Genomic DNA, 22,616 nt, shown 5'->3' with positions numbered 1-22,616 from the left:
TGAAATCAATGAAAATATAAAAAAAATAATTAAAAAAAATACTTTAATATATATGTTAATAGCACTTTAATAATTTGCTTATATTTTTTATCTGCGTATATCTTTCTTTTGTACAAAATTGAACTCATATATGTAAACTGAGTGTATCAGGGCCCTACCCTTTTCTGATCCTGAAGGGAAGTATTTGCTAATTTTTGTTGGAAAGTCAGAATTTATTCTTGTCTTTAGCACTTGTAGTTGTCTTTGTAACTTGTGGATTATGGAATTCTTAACTGCTGCCGATAAGCCAAGGTGATTCTGAGTTGTAGACCAAAGAGGAACCAGTCCCTTTCAATCATATCTATCTATCTATATAAAAGCCTAAGCAATCGTTATGACCAGACGACCAGCTGATAGCTATAATGCACACTGACCACCAGGGGGCAGTGGTCCCTCCTCCTGGCCGGCCAACCTCCCACGGTTCCTCCCCCTGGACTGGGTGAGATGGCCCCAATCGGCCCCAATCTCTGGCCAGACTGAGGGACCCCACCCGTGCACGAATTCGTACACTGGGCCTCTAGTATAAATATAAAAGCCTAAGCGACCGGAACAACTGGAATGACCGGTTGCTATGACGTGCACTGACCACCAGGGGGCAGACGTTCAATGCAGGAGCTCCCACAGCCAACCTCCTGCGGCCAACCAATCTCCCCTGGTCCCTCCTCATGCCTGGCCAACATCCCACGGTCCCTCTCCCCCGCCAGCAGGCCCCGGCCAGCAGCTGGCAGGAAGGCCCTGGCTGGCAGCCGGCAGCAGGCAGGAAGGCCATGGCTGGCAGCGGAAGGCCCCGATTGGCCCTGATCACCGGCCAGGCCTAAGGATCCACCCATGCACGAATTTCGTGCACAGGGCCTCTAGTTGTTATATAAAACTCTCACATTCCTTGCCCATTCTTCCCTTTCAGCGTTCCCCTTAACAAATCCTTTGAACTGCAGGAAGAATAAAAGACATCATTCTAGCTAATAGGTGTTAAGTTCTTAAGACTTCCAAGGAGGCACGTATAGACAATCCCTTAAGAAGAGAAGTGGACTTGTTGCATATTACCTGACCTGAGCATTACACTCTCTTTTCTCTGTCCATATTTTTTCAACAAATATTTATTTGTGTTTGTATGGCCCTGTTTTAAGCACTGGTAATACTGTGCTAAGTAAAATAGATGTTATCCCTGTCTTGTGAGTTTACATTCTAGCGATAGAAGACAGACAGTAAACAAATTATGTAAGATTGTGATTAGTCTATGAAAGAAGAAAAATGAAACAGTGTAATGGGATAAAGCATGATGGGGGAGAGGCTGGTGGTCAGTGCCCTCCCACGGGAGGAGCACCGCTCAGCCAGAAGCTGGGCTCACGGCTGGGGAGTGCAGCGGCGGTGGCGGCAGTGCTAAGGCAGCGCTAAGGATGTCCGACTGCTGGCTGCGGGGAGCGGGCCTAAGCCATCAGTCGGACATCCCCCGAAGGCTCCCAGACTGCGAGAGGATGCAGGCCAGGCTGAGGGACATCCCCCCTCCCCCCCGAGTGCACGAATCTCGTGCACCGGGCCTCTAGTATCAGATAAGATCATCAGGGAAAACTGTGTGAATCTGACATTTGAAAGGGGAACTGAATGAGGTAAAGGAGTGTATGAGAATACCTGAGAAGAGAATGTATGGGGCATGAAAAGGTGCAGGATCCCTCAAATGGGAGCAAACTTGCTGTGTTGAGGAATAGCAAGAAGGCAAGCTGAGTGATTACAGGGAAGAGTGGTAAGAGATGAGGTCAGAGAGAAAGACAGGGCCAGATCGGGACTGCATGCCAAATCATGCAGCCCCTTCTTCAAACCTTTCAGTCTGATGACATTATCCCCAACACTCTCTACAAGAAAAGATATTTCTTCTTGAATCTTGTATTTTGCACAATTGAACAATGCCTCTGGCCTCTGCAAGAGAGGCAGTGATGCTGTCTCTGCTCAATTATTTTCTTTTCCACCTAGTTATCTTAGGCTCTGGAAAGGTATGAATAAAGGTAAAAGTGAGTGCTCCAATTCTCTGCAGCCTCTGTACTGAGACCAATGATCAAGCTGGTTCCATTTTCTAAGACACTTGTAAATAATACAAGTCAAGAGGAAAATAATGTATTTTTCTCAGACATCTCACATCCTTAATTAGAGGGATGCAAAGGTTATGTGAAGCCCACTACACCACTTCTATTATTACTAAGAAGCATTTCCATCTTTCCTGCCTTGGTTGAAATCTGGTGTAATTACAGGAATCAGTAGCTGTCAGTCATTGTTCTCTTTGTTGCCTAGGAGGAAAGGGCTCTTTGCCAGTCTGCCAGAACCATTGATCATTTTGATTCCTGTGTGCTACCTAAGTGGGAAAAATTGCTAGTTCATCCCACCATATATATGTCTTCCTATTTCTTGTCATTAATGTATGTTAGTATGATTGTTTCAAATAATTTTTTGCAGAGGTAAAATATATATAACACAATTTACCATTTTAAGTGTACAGTCCTGTGGCAATAAGTACATTCACATTGTGTACAATATCACCATCATCTATCTCCAGAACTTTTTCATCTTCCCCAATTGAAAATTTGAAGCTAAAGGAACTGGAGAACATTCCAGAGATTGTTCTCAGCTATTCTTTGTATTTCCTCAGACTGAATTGCCTCTTGTATTTTTATTCTCAAATACTCCAATGTTTAAATTATCTGAGTCTTATTTAGGAATGAACTTCCTTCTTATTACAAAATGCAATATCCTCCACTATTATTTCCGAGAATATATCTATAGGGAGACTTTTTTAGGAAAGAGTGTAGCTATAAAACTTGCCCCAGCTTTTTCTTTCTAAAGAATCACCTAATTTTATTGTACTCACCATTGTGCAACCATTACCATAATTTAAGTTTAGGACATTTTCATCAATCCATATAAAACCTAGCCTGGCCGGTGTTGCTAAGTGGTTGAGCTTCAGCCTGTGAACCAGGAGGTCCCAGTTGGATTCCCATTCAGGGCACATGTCTGGGTTGCAGGTTCAATCCCCAGTAGGGGGCGTTTAGGAGGCAACCGGTCAATGATTCTCATTATTGATGTTTCTATGTCTCTCTCCCTCTCCCTTCTTCTCTGAAACCAATAAAAGTACATTAAAAATAAAAAATAACTAAAACGTAGTACCTATTAACAGTCAATCTCCAACCCCTACTCCCCACAGCCGCTGGCAACCACTAAATCTATTTTCTGTGCCTATAGATTTGCCTATTCTAGACATTTCATATAAATGGAATCATGAAATATGTAGTCTTTTGTGACTGGCTTCTTAGCATGATACTTTCAGGATTCATCCATGTTGTAGCATATACCAATATTTCATCTCTTTTTATGGCCAAATATTTCATTATATAGATATACCACATTTTGTTGATGGATGTTTGGGTTGTTTCTACTTTTTGGCTACTATGAATAATTCTACTAGGACATTCATGTGAACTCATATGAAATTTTTTTGTGAACATATGTTTTTATTTCTCTTGGATATATATCTAGAAGTGCAATTGCTAGGCCATATGGTAACTCTATGTTTAATTGTTTGAAGAACTGCTGGATTATTTTCCAAAGTGACTGTACCATTTTATATTACCATCTGTCATGTATGAGAATTTCAATTTCTTCATGTTCTCATTAATTCTTGCTATTGTCTGTCTTTTTTATTTTAGCCATCCTGTTGGATGTCAAGTAACATGTCATTGTGAATTTGATTTGTATTTTTTTAATGACAGGTGATGTTGAGCATCTTTTCAAGTGATTATTGGCTCTTTGCATATCTTCTTTGAAAAAAAGTCTATTCAAATCCTTTATCTATTTTTAAGTTGTGTTTTTATTATTATTAGTTGTAGGAGTTCTTTACGTATTCTGGATGCAAATCTCTTATCAGATATATGATTTGCAAATATTTTGTTCCCATTCTGTGGGTTGTTTTCACTCTCCTATTGATATCATTTGCAGCACAAAGATTTTAAATTTTGATGTCATCTAATTTATCTCTTTTTTTCTTTGCTTGTGCTTTTGGTGTTATATCTAAGAAATCTTTGTCTTATCCAAGGTCATAAAGATTAATAACTGTTAGTTTTAGTTTTTACATTTAGGTCTATGATCCATTTTGAGTTTTTGTATGGTAAGAGGTAGGGATCTAACTTCATTCTTTTGTATGTGGGTATCCAGTTTTCCCAGCACCATTTGTTGAAAAGACTATTCTTTTCCCCATTGAATTGTCTTGGAACATTACTTCAACTTTTGGGATTTAAGGATAGCCCCATCCTGATCACCTGAAGTGAGGCCTACCCACATACACCAAGTCTCTAGCCAGACTTCCTACTTGGGAAAGGCCTGGCAAAAAAATCACATTTGTGGATTTTTCCTGATTCCTCATTGTTGGAGTGCTTTGAAGCTTAATCTTCAGACTTCTCTTCTTTTTAATGCACAAAGAACTAATTATTTCCCAGGTGATTTTTGTTTTCCTGATTTTAATCTTTTGCTCAAATTTTTCTTTATGCCTCAAATGTCATGCAACTTTACTCTGTCTATTCTTTGTATTTCTGAATTCTACCTATTCTTTATGGACCTTCCTAAATGTCTGTCACTTTTAAAGATGATAATCTTGCTGCTGAAAGTCTTTGTACCCCTTTAGTTCTTATGACATTATTTGTACTATTCATATGTCAGGGATTGCCCTCTAATTTTGATAATAAAGACATATATTTCTTTTTTGGAATATAAAAAAGCAAGATATAGAACATTAAATAAAAGTTTAAAAAATAGTTATATTCATGTTTTATTTTTTGTATTAAGCTTTGAGAAAGGATCTGTTTCTTTTCATCTTGGTAATCCTTTATATTCTAAAAAAAAATTATCCTCTGAGTGTACATGGGAGGGAGGGATAAGGATAATGATGTATTTACTGTTGGATTAAGAGGGAAGTTTTGGTTCTGACGTTGCCTTTTATGACATGCCGTCGAGCAGCGTTCGACAACCTTTCAGACCACTGGTTGGCGACCGCTGCTCCAAAGGTTTCCTTAAACTAGCAGTTGCCATCCTTTCGGACCCCACAGACCACCAACCTTTTGGACCTCACAGACCACCAATGGTCCATGGACCACCAGTTGGCGACTGCTGCACTAGAGGCCCGATGCACGGATTCGTGCACTGGTGGGGTCCCTCGGCCTGGCCTGTGGGGATCGGGCTGAAACTGGCTCTCCTACATCCCCCAAGGGGTCCTGGATTGCGAGAGGGTGCTTCTCAGGTGACGTACCCCAAAATCAGGCTCCCTCCTCTCTGGTTCTGGGTGAGTCAACCGAGAACTGCTGCGGCCAAGTCATCGCAGCTTGGCAGCTCCTGTGTTGAGCATCTGCCCCTTGGTGGTCAGTGTGTGTCACAGCTACCAGTCGGAGTGTTTGCCCCCTGGTGGTCATTGCTGGTCGGCCGGTCGCTTAGGCTTTTATATATATAGATAAGGACAGGAAAGGAACATAGGAAAAGAGAAAGTTTTATTAGTGGCTTACTGAATTTTTAAATTTTATTTTTCATTAATGCATTAAGAAGTATTTATAATATAGCCTTCTGTAACTCTAGTCTTTAGACTGATGTAATCTAGGAATTGTGACTAACTGAAATACATCTCTTTTGACTTCAGTTATGAAACCGTGTTAGGAAATCTGATCATCTTGCATTTTGATTCCCAGTTTTATAGCATTGCTCCATACCTTTTAGTTTCCAGTATTGCTATCAAAAAGCCTGTAATAATTCTGAGTACTTATTCTTTGCATGTGATCTGTTTTCACTGTCCAGAATACATGTAAACTCTTGTTTGTAGTTTCTAAAGTTTCACAGACCCTTGCTATCAGTCAATTTTCATTAATTGTGCTGGGAACTTGATGGGCCCTTTAATTCTGAAAACTCTTCTCCTCCTTGTTTGAAAAATGTATCAGTTTTCTGTGTTCTCTTTTTGAATCTTTTATTCAGCATTCCTCTGCTCTGTCCTACTTTTTTAATCCTTTCTCTTCTGTTTTCTATCTTTTTACCCTTTGACTCTATTTTCTTGATGTTTTTCTCAACTTTATTTTTCAGTTTTTCTCATGAGTATTAAAATTTCTCCTTATATTTTTAATTTTCACGAGCTCCTTTTTGATCTCTGAATGTTACTATTTTCCAGTATGCCTTTCTTTTCTTGTTTCTTATCTTTCTGATATTAATGGTATATATTTTAAATTTTTCTTTTTCCTACTTGATTTGTTTCCTCTGAGTTGCTTCCCTCCTCCCCCCTATTTTGTCCTTAGTTTTTATGTTAGATGTCCAATATCCTTAGTTGTCTGCTCTTATCTAAGGCTAAGATACTAAAAGCTAATTGGAAACTCTGAATCCACGATTAGAAGTTGTATATATGAGCTTTACTTGAGTTGATCAGGCAGTTTTAGCTAGTGTAAGAATTGCAATTGGTGTAACGACAATCCCCCAAATCTTAGTGGTTTAATACAATAAAAGTTTATTTCTTACTCACAAAAAGTCCAATATTGGTCATCCTGATCAGATAGAACCTTCCATGTGAGCATTTGTTTGTCAAGAGATCTTCTGCATCTATCAACATGAAAGATTGTGCAGGAAATTTTATGAATGAGGCTCATGCTTTTAACTATTGCATCATATTGTTTTTACTTCATTACCTCTGTGTGTGTGTGTGTGTGTGTGTGTGTGTAAGATAACCTAGATATTTGATAAGATAAAGGGATGTGGATCCCATCTTTTATTTTCTTTATTTTTTTATTTCAATAAATCTTTATTGTTCAGATTATTACAATTGTTCCTCTTTTTTCCCCCCATAGCTCTCCTCCACCCAGTTCCCACCCCACCCTCTGCCCTTACTCCCCCCACTGTCCTCATCCATAGGTGTACGATTTTTGTCCAGTCTCTTCCCGCACCCCCCACACCCCTTTCCCCCCTGAGAATTGTCAGTCCACTCCCTTTCTATGCCCCTGATTCTATTATATTCACCAGTTTATTCTGTTCATCAGATTTTTTTATTCACTTGATTTTTAGATTCACTTGTTGATAGATATGTATTTGTTTTTCATAATTTTTCTCTTTACCTTTTTCTTCTTCCTCTTCTTAAAGAATACCTTTCAGCATTTCATATAATACTGGTTTGGCGGTGATGAACTCCTTTAGCTTTTTCTTATCTGTGAAGCTCTTTATCTGACCTTCAATTATGAATGATAGCTTTGCTGGGTAGAGTAATCTTGGTTGTCGGTTCTTGCTATTCATCACTTTGAATATTTCTTGCCACTCTCATCTGGCCTGCATAGTTTCTGTTGAGAAATCAGCTGACAATCGTATGGGTGCTCCCTTGTAGGTAATTAACTGTTTTTCTCTTGCTGCTTTTAATATTCTCTCTTTGTCTTTTGCTCTTGGCATTTTAATTATGATGTGTCTTGGTGTGGTCCTCTTTGGATTCCTTTTGTTTGGGGTTCTCTGCGCTTCCTGGACTTGTAAGTCTGTTTCTTTCACCAGGTGGGGGACGTTTTCTGTCATTATTTCTTCAAGTAGGTTTTCAGTATCTTGCTCTCTCTCTTCTTCTGGCACCCCCATAATTCGGATGTTGGTACACTTGAAGTTGTCCCAGAGGCTCCTTACACTATCTTCATATTTTTGGATTCTTTTTTTCTTTTTGCTTTTCCAGTTGGGTGTTTTTTGCTTCTTTGTATTTCAAATCTTTGACTTGATTCTTGTGATCCTCTAGTCTGCTGTTGGATCTCTGTATATTATTTTTTATTTCAGTCAGTGTATGCTTAATTTCTAGTTGGTCCTTTTTCATATCCTCGAGGGTCTCACTAAATTTATTGGCCTTTTCTAGAAAATTTTTGAAAAACCTTATAACCGTGGTTTTGAACTCTATATCCAGTCGTTTGCTTTCCTCCATTTCTTTCATTTGTGACCTGTTTCTTTGTCTCCACATTTTGGCTGCTTCCCTGTGTTGATAGAGTGGCTTTGTGTGCGAGGTGTCCTATAGGGCCCAGTGGCTCAGCCTCCCCAGTTACCTGAGGTGGACACTCTTGGTGCACCCCTTTGTAGGCTGTGTGCACAGTCTTGTTGTAGTTAAGCCTTGATTGTTGTTGGTATCACTGGGAGGAATTGACCTCCAGGCCAATTGGCAGTGAGGATCAACTATGTCTACTATGGGAGAACTTCTGTGCTGGAGACACCCTTATGAGGCTAGACTTGCTTCAGTGGGGCTTTGGTGCTCACTGAGTCTGACCCCTGGGTACACTGGCTCTTGGATCTCCAAGGAGGTGCTAATTTAACCTCTGCCTGAGGCCACCCAGTAGGAGCTATGGAGAGATCTGCAGATTCCTCTTCTTTGTTTGGGTTTTGGAGGTGCCCAGATGAGGCCCAGCTGTGAAGCAATGCAAGCTGCTGTGGGGCCTTGGGCCTTCTTTTGGATGTTCTGAGTCTCACTGACTCAGCTGCAGTTTGTTAGGAAAGTTTAGTTTTCAAAGGACCAGGCCATTCATATGCAAAAGCATCTGCGAACAGCTTGGAGGGGGCAGAGTCTCAGGGCAGAGCAAACAGCAATGGCTTCCCGTCAGCCCTGCCCTAAGAGGTACCCAGGTCTCAGTGTCCCTCGGTAATTGCTGCAAGCACCTCTGAGAGAAAGCCGCCCTCAAGTTCCGCCCGATGCCAGTCAGTCCATTTTCTCCCCGTATGAGTCTGGGTCCCCAGAGTCTTGCCCGAAACTGGAGTTCAGAGCAGTCAGGAGCTTTTGTCTCCCTCCCGCTTGAAAAAGACAACTGCATACTCATTTGCCAGCCCTCTCCGCGCGTGCGCCTCCGTACCTCTGCCTTTACTTCTGCAGCTCCTCTGAGTCTCAGGGTGCTTTTCTCTTTTCTTCTAGTTGTAGAATTTCCACTCAGCCAGCCTTCCTGTGGTTCTGGATGATGTCCATTTTGTCCTTTAGTTGTAGTTTTGAAGTTGTTGTGCAAGGCAGCAGTTGAGGTGTTTACCTATGCCGCCATCTTGGTTTCTCATCCTGGATCCCATCTTTTAGATTACATATTCACTTACTCAGTACACTTTTATTGGTTACTCTATGCCAGCCACTTGTTAAGAATTTCAGATTCAAAGATTATCTGGAGGAGCTCAGAGTCTGGTAGAATTCAGATATGCACAAAGGAAATTTGAGCACTTTGTTATAAGCGTATAACAGGAATAGAAACAGTGCCAAGGAAGCAATGAAGAAGAAGGAACTAATTTTTCCTGAGAAAGTAAAAAAGGACTTCATAGAGTTATCATGTTTCAGCTAAGTCTTAAAAGGATGTTGTTAGAGAATGGAATGAGGAAGTAGGAAAATGTGAAGGGAGTAAATGGCGAGAACTTCAATATGGTTGGAGAAGATTGCATAGGGAAGAAGAAATAGATGAATTTTGAGACATAGTTCTCAGTTAGATTTTGGAGGGTGTTTTATGGCATGGTAGGGAGTTTGGACTTTATTTTAGATCAAATGGAAACTGAAGGGCTTTAAGAAAGGAGGTAAAAAATGCTGTTTTTTTAGAAGTAATTCTGGTGGCTTGTAGGATGGAGTAGAGAGAGGTGACAGAGTGAACATTTAGGTGGTTCTTACAGTATTCTGAGTAAGAATAAGAATCTGAGTTGAGAAATGTCTGACTATTTCTGAAATAGAATTAACAGGACTTGGTGACGGAATAGACATGTGAATTGAAAGGAAAGGAACCTTAAAAATTTTTGCCTTGATATTATTAACTGAGATTAGAATATAGTAAGAAAAATCGGTTTTAGAAAAAATGTAATGTTTTTAGTCTTCAAAATGTGGGTTTTAATATGACTTTATAGCTACAAGTGGAGATGTATAGTTGGAAGCTGGAAATACTATCCCAACTCAGAAAAGAATATTGCCTTCTTTTAGGTACTAGAGATATGGGACAATTAAAGATTAGGGAGATAATAATATGGTTGAAACCACAAGAGTAGATAAGGTCATTCCAGGGCCACCATTTAGCTCTAGATGAAGACTAGAAGGAGGTGACAATGAAGCAAACATGATGAAGGAAAAGGGCAACTGTCTTATACAGTGCTCCCTCCCTTTTAACTTTTTAATAAAATATTTAATAGGTACAAAAGAATATTGATATATTAAATATCTGTAAAATATGATAAGTAGTGCCCTAATTACTATGCATTCACCACCCTTTTTTCAATTACCAATATCTTTGAAATCTTTCTGTATTTCTCTTGTATTTCATCTTGTTTCCTCTCTATAACTACCACTTTGAATTTTAAAAATAATATTATATTTTTGTTTTGCTACATATTTTTGTCTTTAAATATTTGTTTAGTTTAGCATGTTTTTGAACTAAAAATAAAATCATGGTGTTTATAGTCTTCTGGTGTTTATGGACTTAATTTAATCATGGTGTTTACAGACTTAATTTAAAAACTCAACATTTTTAAGATCACCATTGGCATTGTATCTACTGTAGTCATTAATTTTCATTGCTGTGTAATTCCATGCACAAATAAACCACAGTTTATACATTCTGGGATTAATGGACGTTTACATTGTAGTTTTCTTACTGTTACAAACAGTGCTGCTATAAGCAGTCTTGCAAACATCTTTTATAATTTCTCTAGGACATAACTAGGAGTTGAATAACATTGTCCTAGGGTACTTGCATGTTTAGCTTTACTAGGCAATGCTGGTCTCTTTTCAGAAGTGGTCGTACCAATTTACAGTTCTTCTAGTACTGTATAAGTGCTTTGTTGTTATGCATTCGTAACAATACTTGATATTATTGGACATATTTACATGTCTTCATCAATAGTGTGGGTACTTGATGATGTAATTGTAGTTTAAATTAGCAGGGGATTTTCCCCCTCCCCCCGCCGCCCTCTTTCTCTTTTGTTCCTGTGAGAATATGAGCATCGTACATAGTTTATTCTTCATTCTGGTTTCCATTTTTCTTTTTAAATTACATTTATTGGGACAACATTAGTTAATAGGATTATACAAGTTTCAAATGTACATTTCTATGATACATGATTTGTATATTGCACCCTAGCTCGGTAGCTTAATTGGTCAGAGCATCATCCCAATATGCCAAGGTTGCAAGTCTGATCCCCAGTCAGGGCACACACAAGAATCCATTTTCTGATAACATATAAAGTTGAGTAAGATGGATGGCCTCTTACCTCAATTTGCATTTAGTTAAGCTTACTTAATTAGAAGCTCCAGACTTTGTTCCATTAAAAAATAGATTAGCTATATGAATTATTTATAACTTCTCTATTTCAGTTTACTCATTTATAAAACAGTGGGCTTTGACTTTAATATCTAGTGTCCCTTTTACTAATGTCTATAATTCCCTTGTCTAATATTTTTCTTATTGGTCTTGAAACTTAGAAATTAGCTAGTTATATTGTAGTGGTAAACTATAAAGCATTGACTTTTGTTTTGTTTTGTTTTCCATAAGAAAATGTTGGCTTCTGTTTCTGTAAGATGTGATATGTTAGCTCTTCAAGGAACTATCAGGTGAATTTCCCAACACTATCTTTCATTTTAAAAATTATTTTTTATTGATAATTTTTATTTTTTTTCAATTACAGTTGACATAAAATATTGTTAGTTTTATTTATATAACTTACAAAGTGATCACCCCAATAAATCTAGTATCCATCTGACATCATACATAGTTATTACAATATCATTTATTATTATTATTATTTTAAATCCCCACCCGAGGATATGCTTTTTATTGACTGTTTTGTAACTAGGAATTTGTACTTCTGAATCTCTTCCCCTTTTTTACCCATTCTTCTAACCTTCCTCCATCTGATAGCCATCAAAATGTTCTCTGTATCTATGAATTTGTTTATGTTTCATTTGTTCATTTATTTTTTTTTTTTAATTTCACATGTAAGTAAAATCATATGGTATTTGTCATTCTGTGGCTGACTTATTTCACTTAGCATAATATGCTCTAGGTCCATCCATGTTGTTGCAGATGTCAAGATTTCATTCATTTTTATGGCTGAGTAATATTTATTGTATATATGTACCCCTTCTTTTTTATCCATTCATCTATTGGTGGATACTTAAGTTGTTTCTATATCTTGGCTACTGTAAATAATGCTGCAGTGAGCATATGGATTCTTCTGTCCTTTTGAATTAGTGCTTTGAATTTCTTTGGATAAATACCAAGAAGTGAAATTGCTGGGTTTTTCTTTGTCTCTTGTTATAGCCTTTGTTTTAAAGTCTATTTTGTCTGGTATAAGTATTGCTACCCCAGCTGTTTGTTTTTTTTTAATTTCCATTTTCAAAAAATTTCTTTTTCCATCTCTTTATTTTCAGTCTCTGTGTGTCTTTCCATCTGAAGTGAGTCTCTTTAGGCAGTGTATGTAAGGGTCTTGGTTACATATCCATTCAGCTACCCTATGTCTTTTGATTGGAGCATTTAATCCATTTACTTTTAAAGTAATTGTTGGTAGATAGGTACTTGTTGACATTTTATTATTCATAATTTTGATCTTTTTTTCTTTCTTCTTAAAGACATCCCTTTAACATTCGTGTAATACTGGTTTGGTAGTGATGAATTTCTTTAGCTTTTTCTTGTTTGGGAAGCTCTTTATCTGTCCTTTGATTCTAAATGATAGCTTTGCTGGGTAGAGTGATATTGGTTGTTGTCCCTTGCTTTTCATTACTTTGAATACATTATGCTTATCCTTTCTGGCCTGAAATGTTTCTGTTAAGAAATCAGCTGACAGTCTTATAGGTAGGTAACCATCTGTCTTTCTCTTGCTGCTATTTAGAGTCTCTCTTTGTCTTTAACCTTTGGCATTTTAATTATGATGTGTCTTGGCGTGGGCCTCTTTGGGTTCATCTTCTTTAGGACTCTCTGCTTCCTGGGCTTGTATGTTTATTTCCTTTGCCAGGTTATGGAAGTTTTCAGTCATTAGTTCTTTAGATAGGTTTTCAATCCCTGGCTCTCTCTCTTCTCCTCCTGGTACTCCTATGATGCAAATGATGGTGTGCTTGAATTTGTCCCAGAGGCCCCTGAAACAATACTTGCTTTTTTGTTTTGTTTTTTTTTGTTTCTTTCTGCTATACTGATTAGGTGTTTTCTCCTACCTTATCTTCCAAATTGCTGATTCAGTCCTTTGATTCATCTAATATGCTGTTGATTTTCTCTAATGTATTCTTCATCTCAGTTATTGTATTGTTCATTTCTGACTGTTCTTTTTTTATGTTTTCTTGCTCCATTTTTATGTTTCCTGTCTCTTTGTTGATCTCACTGAGATAATTGAGCATACTTATAACCAGTGTTTTGAACTCTGCATCTGGTAGATTGTTTGTCTCCATTTTGTTTAGTTCTTTTTCTGAAGTTGTGTTCTGTTCTTTCATTTGGGACATGTTTCTTTATTCCCCTGTGTTTGTTTCAGGTAGAGCTGTCATGTTTCTTGGTCTTGATAGAGTGGCCTTATGGACTGTCATGAGGGGCCCAGTGAGCCAGTCGTGTTGGTTGGGTGTCCCTCCTGTTGTAGTTGAGCCTTGATTACTGTTGGCACGTCAATAGGAGAGATTGACCCTCCGGCTGATTGGTTGTGAGGACTGGCTCTGACCACAGTGCAGGAGCTGTTGTGCAGGGGTTGGCCCTACAGAGCAGGATTTGCTGTAGGGTTCTGACACCTGCAAAGTGTCCACTTTGAGTATGTCCCAACCTTTGTTGGGAGGGACTCTGGTGCAGGCCAAAGTTAGCTGTTGCCTTTGCCCTATCTGGGCTACTTGGTATGAGCTGCAAAGTGATCTACAGATAGTTGCCCCTTGACTGAATTTGGAGGTGCCTGGGAGAGGCTAAGGTGACTGAGGCTGGCTATCAGTATTGTCAGGCTTGGGGCTGCTTTGCAAGAGATACGGGGCACAGTAAGGACAGATACTGCTTCTTTGGAGTTTGTGAACCTTTAAGAGATTTTGGGAAAGTCTGAAGCATGAGCCAAGACAGGCTGTTTGTATGGAAAAGCACTGGAAGCGGCTTGGGTGTACTTGCAAGTTGGGGGAGGTGGGGTCTCAGGGAATCATCAGGGTTGGGTTAACTTTGTTAGCTAGGTGGATGGAGGTTCCGATACAGCACCCACCTGCAAGTGCAGGATGGGTTGAGGGAGGGATCAACAAAAGAACAGTGTTCTCTGCCAGCACTTCTGTCTGGGCAAAAGCTGCCCCTCCAGCCCTCATCCTGAAGCCAGATAAATCAGTTCTGCTCCGTATGTTCCTGGAACCTTTTGAGCTGCCTCCCCAGAGCGAGTGAATCTGTCAGCAAGTAAGTCTGTGTGCCAGCCCTTTAAGACAAATGCTTGGAACTCCAGCAACCCTCCATCTCACTCAGCCACAATCCCTCTGGTTTTTATAGTCAGAAGTTACGGGGACTTCTCTTCCCAACCCTGGAATCCTGGTCTGGGTACCCTAGTGTGGAGGCACCTAAGCAGCCAAGATATCCCTCTCGATTTTTAGCCACCACATGTGGGTGTTGGACCGGCCCATTCAGCATCTTCACTGTCCACCCCCCTTGACTGTACGTGACGTCTTCAGTATATCCTTAGTTATGGGACTTCTGTTCAGCTAGTCTTCAGGAGGTTCTCAATGATGGTTTTCTTATAGTAGTTTCTTTGTAATTTTGATGTGGTCGTGGGAGGAGGTGAGCACAGCATTTACTACTCCACCATCTTAACCAGAAACCTATTTTTAAAAATTTTAAATGCTGTTAAACCTACAAATCCAATCCTAACATATATGAATTATTCTTTCTCAGAGTGAAGATACACAACAGCAAATCATCAGGGAGACATTCCATTTGGTATCTAAGAGAGATGAAAATGTTTGTAATTTCTTAGAAGGAGGATTGTAAGTAAAGCATTTCATAGACAATTCTAATCTTTGTATGTTTAGAATATATACTGTTTAATCTGTTTATGGTAAAGGTTTTTAAATTTTAATTAATTTGATCAGGTGAATTAATTGCCACCTATGTTAGCTATAAATCTAACTTAAAAATTTTTTTAGCCTGACTGGCATGGCTCGGTGATTGAGCGTCAACCTGTGAACCAGGAGATCACGGTTGGATTCCCGGTCAGGGCACTTGCTGCCTGGTTTGCGGGCTTAGTCCCCCATGTGGGGTATGCAGGAGGCAGCTGGTCAATGATTTTCTCTCATCATTGATGTTTTTCTCTCTCTTTCTCTCTGAAATCAAGAAAAATATATTTAAAAAAATAATTTTTAAAGATATACAATCTTATTTGTTCTTTTTAAGAATTTTATAAAAGTATTTTATATAAGGCAATATATTCATATGGTGAAAATTAGAACACTATAAGGAAGTGTAAAATGTAAATCAAGAGTCTCTCTCTCTCTCTCCGAATTTTAGTCCTCCTTCCCAATTTCTTGTGTGTCTTTCTAGAAAATTAATTTTGCATTGACTAACATATAAAAGTGTGATCTTAAGATCAAACCATGTATGCTAGTTTGCATATTTCTTGTTTTCACTTAGTAATTTGAAAAGCTTTGCCGTATAAACACATCTAGAGCAACTTCATTCTTTGTAATGACTACAGGCTATTCCTTAGAGTGAATAGATCTGTTCATTAAATTTTAGATGACATACATTTTATTATTACAAACAAGACTGAAGTCTGCTTTTCAAATCTATGTCTATGTGTCTGTATGTGTATATGTATAGGCATTTCTGTATATAGATTAGAATTCAGCTAATATATTTTTCTATTTTAAATGAAAAATAAGAATTACTTATACTTTGTAGTGTTATATGTCACACATATTGCAACAAAAATAACTTTATAAAATTACTTATAATTAATTTGCCAACTATTATAAATACTTTTAAATTAATGGGTTTCATGAAAATAATGTGCTCTGAAATAGTTTTATAAATGTTCCCCCATGTTTATATCACTGATTTCTTAATAAGATATTTCCTCATTGACAATTCAAAAACTGAACTTTAACTGAGTCCCATTATGAATAATCACAAGTTAGTCAGAGAAGCCTACGCTTTTTTATTTTAAGGTATATAATGCATATTATGAAAAATAGGATAATAGAGAAGTCACTCTTATCTGAACATAATTACTTTTTACCTCGTAGAAAGTTTACTTTCATTTCATATCATACTGTACTTAAATTGATAAATATTTGTAAATTTTGCTATTAACTTAAGGCTATCAATTTAATAGTTGAGACAGGTACACCTGGTTTCTGTTTTTATATTTTAATTGTATTTTCTTATTTCTCTTACACCTTTATAATTTAATGTCTTTGCCATCACTATTACTTTCTGTCATATCAGTCTCTTAATCTCTTATCTCATAAGAAATTTACCACCCACCATAGTGCACTGCATGTGGTAGACATGCAAAAACCTGATTGATCTAATCAGGCACTGTTTCAACTATAAATTATGGCTTTACTTCATGATTATTCTTTTCCAACCTTATAAAAAGTAGATATCAAATATTGCATCAGAGATGAGAATACACATCTGGTTTAGTCCTAGTTTTGTCACTAACATGCTGGCTTTTTTGGTCAGGTAACTTAAAATCTTCTACTTCAGTTTTTATCTGGTATTTGGACTAAAAAGATTTCTAAAATTCTGTGGTTTTATATGGTATATTGCATTCCATATAAGAATTTGTATCAGTATTGTACTGTAGTTTAAAGATGAAATTATATTTTTAAAGGTAAATATATACTTGCCATATTAATATCTTTCCTTTCTTTTAATAACAGCAATTTTTAACAACATTAATAGCCATTTAATAACGCCAAAAGTTTGGTCTTCTCTTAACCTGCTGCTTGTTCTCTTTTTGTGTCTTTCACGGAACAATTGCAATAATAACCTATAAAAATAATCTTAGAGAATCTTTAAAGTGTACATATTTTCTAACTGAATCTTTTCTATAAACATATCTAGCGTAGTTAAAAAAATTTTGTCAAAGATTATTCCTCCCTTTGCTATTAGAGAACCTAAGAGAAATTGTTTCTATAGAACTTATAATTTCAGTATTACTTTTTTTATTTACCCATTTTATTTTATTTTTTTGTTAATCCTCATCCCGAGGATATTTTTCCATTGAATTTTTAGAGAAAGTGGGAGGGAGGGGGAGAGACACAGAGAGAGAAACATCAATGTGGGAGAGTCACATCCATTGGTTGCCTGACCAGGACCAGGGATCGAGCCTGCAACTGAGGTATGTGCCCTTGATCAAAATTGAACCCATGACCCTTCAGTTCACGGGCTGATGCTCTATCCACTGTGCCAAACCGGCTAGGGCTTCAGTGTTACTTTTATTGAGTAAGTAATATATGCCATTTTCCCTTTTTTACATTTTCCCTTAATTACATTTAGTCTTGATTTTATGTTAGTGTTAGAGGGTCTTTTGAGAAGATGAACAAACTAATTATTGTAAACTTAACTATGATAGCTAAACTATATTTAGAAAAATATAAGATGTTTGGAAAGATTATTTTTAAAATGGTATAATTCTAACAAATATAAATAAAAACATTTGATTAAAGAATTGAGTTTTTATTGTTTTGTATTTATATTTCAAAACAAAATGTATTTTTGGTGATTCTGTTGGGAAATCTGTCCAACTTAAGTAGAAATGTCATTCTTTTTTTTTTTTCTCCCCTCGTTTCTAATCAGTCTTAAGCTTGTGGCTTATGTAATTAAATTTAGTAAGCACTTTCATATGCTCTGTCATCTGATTTCTGCCCTCTTTCTGACCTCATTGCTTACTAATCTTTCTTTGTCTACAGACCGTCTTTCTCTTCCCTGAACATCCATACTTTGTTCTTGATGAAATGGCCTTTTTATTAGTTGTTACCTCTGCCTGAAATGCTCTTCTCTAAATTCTGTCATTGCTGTCTCAGTATTATTAGATCTTGGCCTAAATATCACTCTTAACATCTAATCTGAAGTAATGAACCAATCAATATGGTATCATCCTATTTTGATTCTCTATGTAGTGCTTTCTACTCTGATAATGTTTGTTTATTGCTCCTTATCCACTATCAGTGTCTGACACATAGTATATACTCAGTAGATAGTTTAGTGAATGAATGAATTAAAATGAAGCAGCAAAATCTTTTACTTGACATTTTTTAAGAAAACAACCACCTTAATTTACTCAGTCTCTGATACAAGTTCACTTGAATGCTATGCCAGTAAATGTTACCTTTTATTTTATAAAATGTTTTTAAGTAAATTATTAGTTTGCTTGAGGTAATGAAAATGTTTTTCATTTTGTTCTTATAATTTTCCAATTGTTTTGTTTTGTCATTTAGATTAATTGGAGGATCTGACAACAAACTAATTTATAGACATTATGCAACGTTATATTTTGTCTTCTGTGTGGATTCTTCAGAAAGTGAACTTGGCATTTTAGATCTAATTCAAGTAAGTTAACATTTGCCTCTATCTTAAATAACAATTTTGCCATTTACATTTTAAAAAATGTGTATTGCAAATTTTCTAAAATGATGTTTCTTTTGGTAAGAAATGAAGCATTCCATAGTAGTATTGGGTGGGTAAAAGAGGGAGGAAGGATGTAAAAACACGTAGACTAACTTAATCTTATTAAGACTAATCACAGCTAATTTCATCACGATCCTTTTTTCTTGTTCATGTAAGTCACCATAAGAAGCCCAAGAGTCATGAGTCTCTTACCATGTATATCCACATTTGACCCCAAAACCCACTCCTCTCTGTCTCCTGAAAACCTTTTATAATGTCCCTGGAGATCAAGGTCAGTCATCAGGAAATTCCTCTTTATCTTCAACATCTTCTGTAACATTGCCTCTCATGCTTTCTTTATAACATTGATCCTGGAGGTCTTCCCTTGCTTCTCTTCTCATTGCTTTTTCCAGATCATTATCTCTTCTAAAACATCTCCAAACTTTATCTCACATTATTAAACTATACCACCTTCTACCCATCCTGTTGCAGTAATCTTTCATTCCCACCTTCCATTCATTGAAGATTCTATGAAAAACTTTCAAGGGTCTGAGATTTTACCCTACTTGAAAGCTAACAAGTTAACTATCACAGTTTCATGGATGTTGGCAGAAGAGGAGAGATTTTCTGGGCCAGAAACAAAGGACTTTATTACTAACAGCAAAAGCAGTAGCCAAAGTAAAAGCATTTGCTTACACTGAGCCCTCAAGTCCCAATTTCCAAAGTGTGACTTGAAAAGAGCCATGTGATACCTGCATACACAGTAGATTGAATGATAGCAGAGGAACCACAAGCTTAGGGAACTTGAATCTTTGATAGTGGACACTAAGCATGTCTGCCCTTGAAGTGGAGGAAGATAATATTTTCTAAGGGTAAACCTACCCTTTGCTTTGGAGAGACACTCTCTATTTTCTAAGGCTGTTTGCTAGACAAGCTTGCTTGAAAAGATAGTCCACAATAAAGCAGTCAGTAACTCTGCTCACATTATGTACAGACATGGGAGACTCATGAAGAATTATTCAGTGCCTTCACTTCAATACTGCTTGTGATTTCAGTGTTCATGTGGATAATTCAGTACATTGGTGTCTTCAAACATTGGAATTCCTCTTCTCCAATAAATTTTGCCCTCTCCCCTACCTCACTACTTACTTCTTGATCTTGTCTTTATTCAAACTTCAATTCCTCCATCATTTCAACTTCACAGTTTGCACTCTCTGCCACCTCTTATCTTTCATATCACAATTTCTATTACTCCTACAAATCTTTGAGCCTGTTGGAATCTTAAGTCTTTTAAACCTATTTTATTTTCACTGTCCCTGATCCTCCTTACCCAGCTTAAAGTCTATAGTCATCATGATAATCATAGCCTTGTATATAGTACTCAATTCCTTCCTTGTACCTATACATTTGAACATACATAGAGGAAAAAAACATAACCATACTTACTGGCTTTACTTTAAATTCATAATCCCTAACCTCCAAGAGTCCTTAACGCTATCCAGTCCTTTCACTGGTCCATACTCTAGGTAACTACTGATACATTCTCTTTTCTCCTTAAACCTCTAGCACTTCTAGCATGTTGCTTTCTAGTTCACTGAGAAAATTGAAGCAAGCAGAGGAGAACATCTGTGTCCATGTGCTCTATTCTCTCTTCTATGAGAGGTGAACTCACTATACTCCTAGCTAAGGCCAATTCACCCACTTATATACTAGTTTTCTCCTCATTGCTGTAACAATTCTCCCTCTTCTGTGTCATTTTTCCTCTCTTTTATTTATTTCTTGATCTGTGATTTTTTTTAAATTATCTTAAGCCTTATGATCACATAACTCACAATTTTATGTTACTAATCTATTCTCTACTTTAATCCTTCTAGTAAGTTGTCAAAAGCACCATTACCAATCACAAATATATACAGTAATTTTATAGTTGTTTTTGAATAACTGTTCAACACAATCCTGAATTATAACTTAGTCTGACTTAAAGAATTCACAAGCAATGTTTGCTACTATATATTGTCATGCTGAATTTTTTTTTTATGTTAATCCTCACCCGAGGATATTTTTCCATTGACTTTTTTTTTCTTTTTAGAGACAGTGGAAGGGAAGGGGAGAGACAGAGAGAAAGAAACATCTATGTGAAAGAGACACATCGATTGGTTGCCTCCTGCACATGCCCTCCCCAAGCGGAGGATCAAGCCTGGAACTGAGGTACATGCCCTTGACTGGATTTGGACCAGGGACCCTTCAGTCTGAGGGCTGACACTCTTTCCTCTTAGCCAAACTGGCTAGGGCTCATGCTGAATTTTAAAAGCATCTGACTAACCCTATCGATCAGGTGTCCTCAAACTACGGCCCGAGGGCCACATGCGGGTGTTTTTGCCATTTTGTTTTTTTACTTCAAAATAAGATATGTGTAGTGTGCATAGGAATTTGTTCATAGTTTTTTTTTTAAACTATAGTCCGGCCCTCCAATGGTCTGAAGGACAATGAACTGGCCCCCTGTTTAAAAAGTTTGAGGACCCCTGCTATAGATCATCTATAAAATGTGAGAAGTGTTAAGTGTTCTTTATTTGATACTAAAGGCCTGGTGCACGACATTTGTGCACTGGGAAGTAGGGGGAGGGACTCCCATAGTCCAGCCTGCACCTTCTCACAGTCCTTAGCGCTGCTACAGAGGCGGGAGAGGCTCCTGCTGCTGCCCTTGCCAGCTGTGAGCCCGGCTTCTGGCTGAGCGGCGCTCCCCGTGTGGGAGTGCACTGACCACCAGGGGGAAGCTCCTGCGTTGAGTGTCTGCCCCCTGGTGGTCAGTGTGCGTCATAGTGACCAGTCATTCCGCCATTCGGTCGATTTGCATATTAAGCCTTTTATTATATAGGATTATACATAAACCACACTGAAATGTCTTTTATTAAATAAAAGGCAACTAGATAAAGGCAATAGTTTAGATAGGGAATTTTAATTGAATTGGCATAGTTAGGACCAAAATGATAAAGTGGACACTGCCAGCTTATCTTAAGACCTTGCTAATAAGCACAACTTGAAATACAAGTGAGTCTTGCTGGTCTAAGAAATAGTAAAGGGATTTCCTCAGTATTTAAACATATTAATACACCAGTTATATAAATCTAAGTATAAAACCAATCTCCTACAGGGTTTAGGATGGCATTCCACCATCTCTGTGAAAAGTTAAACATTATGAATCAAGGCCAATCATTTTTTTAGAAGGGGAAAACAATGATAGCACTTGCTGAACTGAAATTACCATCAACTTTCAAAATGCTGATTATATTAATTTAACCACAAGCCAGTCTTATTTAAATCAGAACTTCCCAAAATAAATGTTTTACTAGCTGTTCATGATCTGAATTCTGGTGTGTGAAATCAATTTAAATATGGTACAAATAAAAAATGTCGTAAGACGTTTGTTGTAATAAGTCAGTGGCCACCGATTACTCATTAGTAGCTTTTTTTGAGATAAGCTACCAAGTCTGCCCTTTCTGCACTCCTCTTAATGCCAGCGAAGATCATTTTTTTGTTCCAGGGATATACTTCTTGGAATTCTCCAAATATTCCATCTCTCCCCAGGTGATGCCTTTGTTCTTATTGGCAGAAAATCCAGGGATCCGACCTTTCTCTTACCCATATAGACCATGGAGATTTGGCCCAGTCTTGTGCTTGCCTCCCTTTACCATAGTATGGCACCAGGCACACTTTTGAATAAAAATCTTCTTGCCCTTCTCAACATCATTCATTTTTAAATTGCTCTTTGATCGCATGTTACACAGAGGTTCCCACTCACAAGCCAGACGTCATGCTTTCTAAGTCCAAGGACATGCCCCATCTGTGCCTAGGTATCCATATTGGTGCAACTGAACTTGCTCCCATTTTTCCTCTATTTTTAGATCATTCCAACTAGCCCCTAATGTTTTCTCCCATCTTAAAAAAAATAGTCCTCTCTCTACTTCCTTCTCCAGCCACTGCCTCATTTCTCCCCCAACCCCTTATAGCAAAAACACT

At 37.6% G+C, this 22,616-nt stretch overlaps 1 protein-coding gene and 1 pseudogene across 5 annotated transcripts in view; one reads left to right on the top strand and one right to left on the bottom strand.

The window, feature by feature from the left end:
* AP3S1 (adaptor related protein complex 3 subunit sigma 1) overlaps positions 1 to 22,616 on the top strand; it is a 57,954-nt gene that overhangs the window by 7,491 nt on the left and 27,847 nt on the right. For all 5 annotated transcript variants that reach the window (XR_008555816.1, XM_054714984.1, XM_054714983.1 and 2 more), the window contains exons 2-3: positions 14,880 to 14,971; positions 18,431 to 18,542. Coding sequence is in view for 4 of the 5 variants with exons in the window: in XM_054714984.1 (XP_054570959.1) it covers positions 14,880 to 14,971; positions 18,431 to 18,542 (204 nt within the window). In the remaining variant the exon portion in view is untranslated. The remainder of the gene's footprint in view (positions 1 to 14,879; positions 14,972 to 18,430; positions 18,543 to 22,616) is intronic.
* LOC129148656 (cytochrome c-like) lies at positions 22,056 to 22,351 on the bottom strand (annotated as a pseudogene).

This window comes from Eptesicus fuscus, chromosome 4, assembly GCF_027574615.1.
Source record: "Eptesicus fuscus isolate TK198812 chromosome 4, DD_ASM_mEF_20220401, whole genome shotgun sequence".
Classification (NCBI taxonomy): Eukaryota; Metazoa; Chordata; class Mammalia; order Chiroptera; family Vespertilionidae; genus Eptesicus; species Eptesicus fuscus.
Note: the sequence above shows the minus strand (reverse complement) of the source record. Positions and strands in the feature narration are given on the sequence as shown.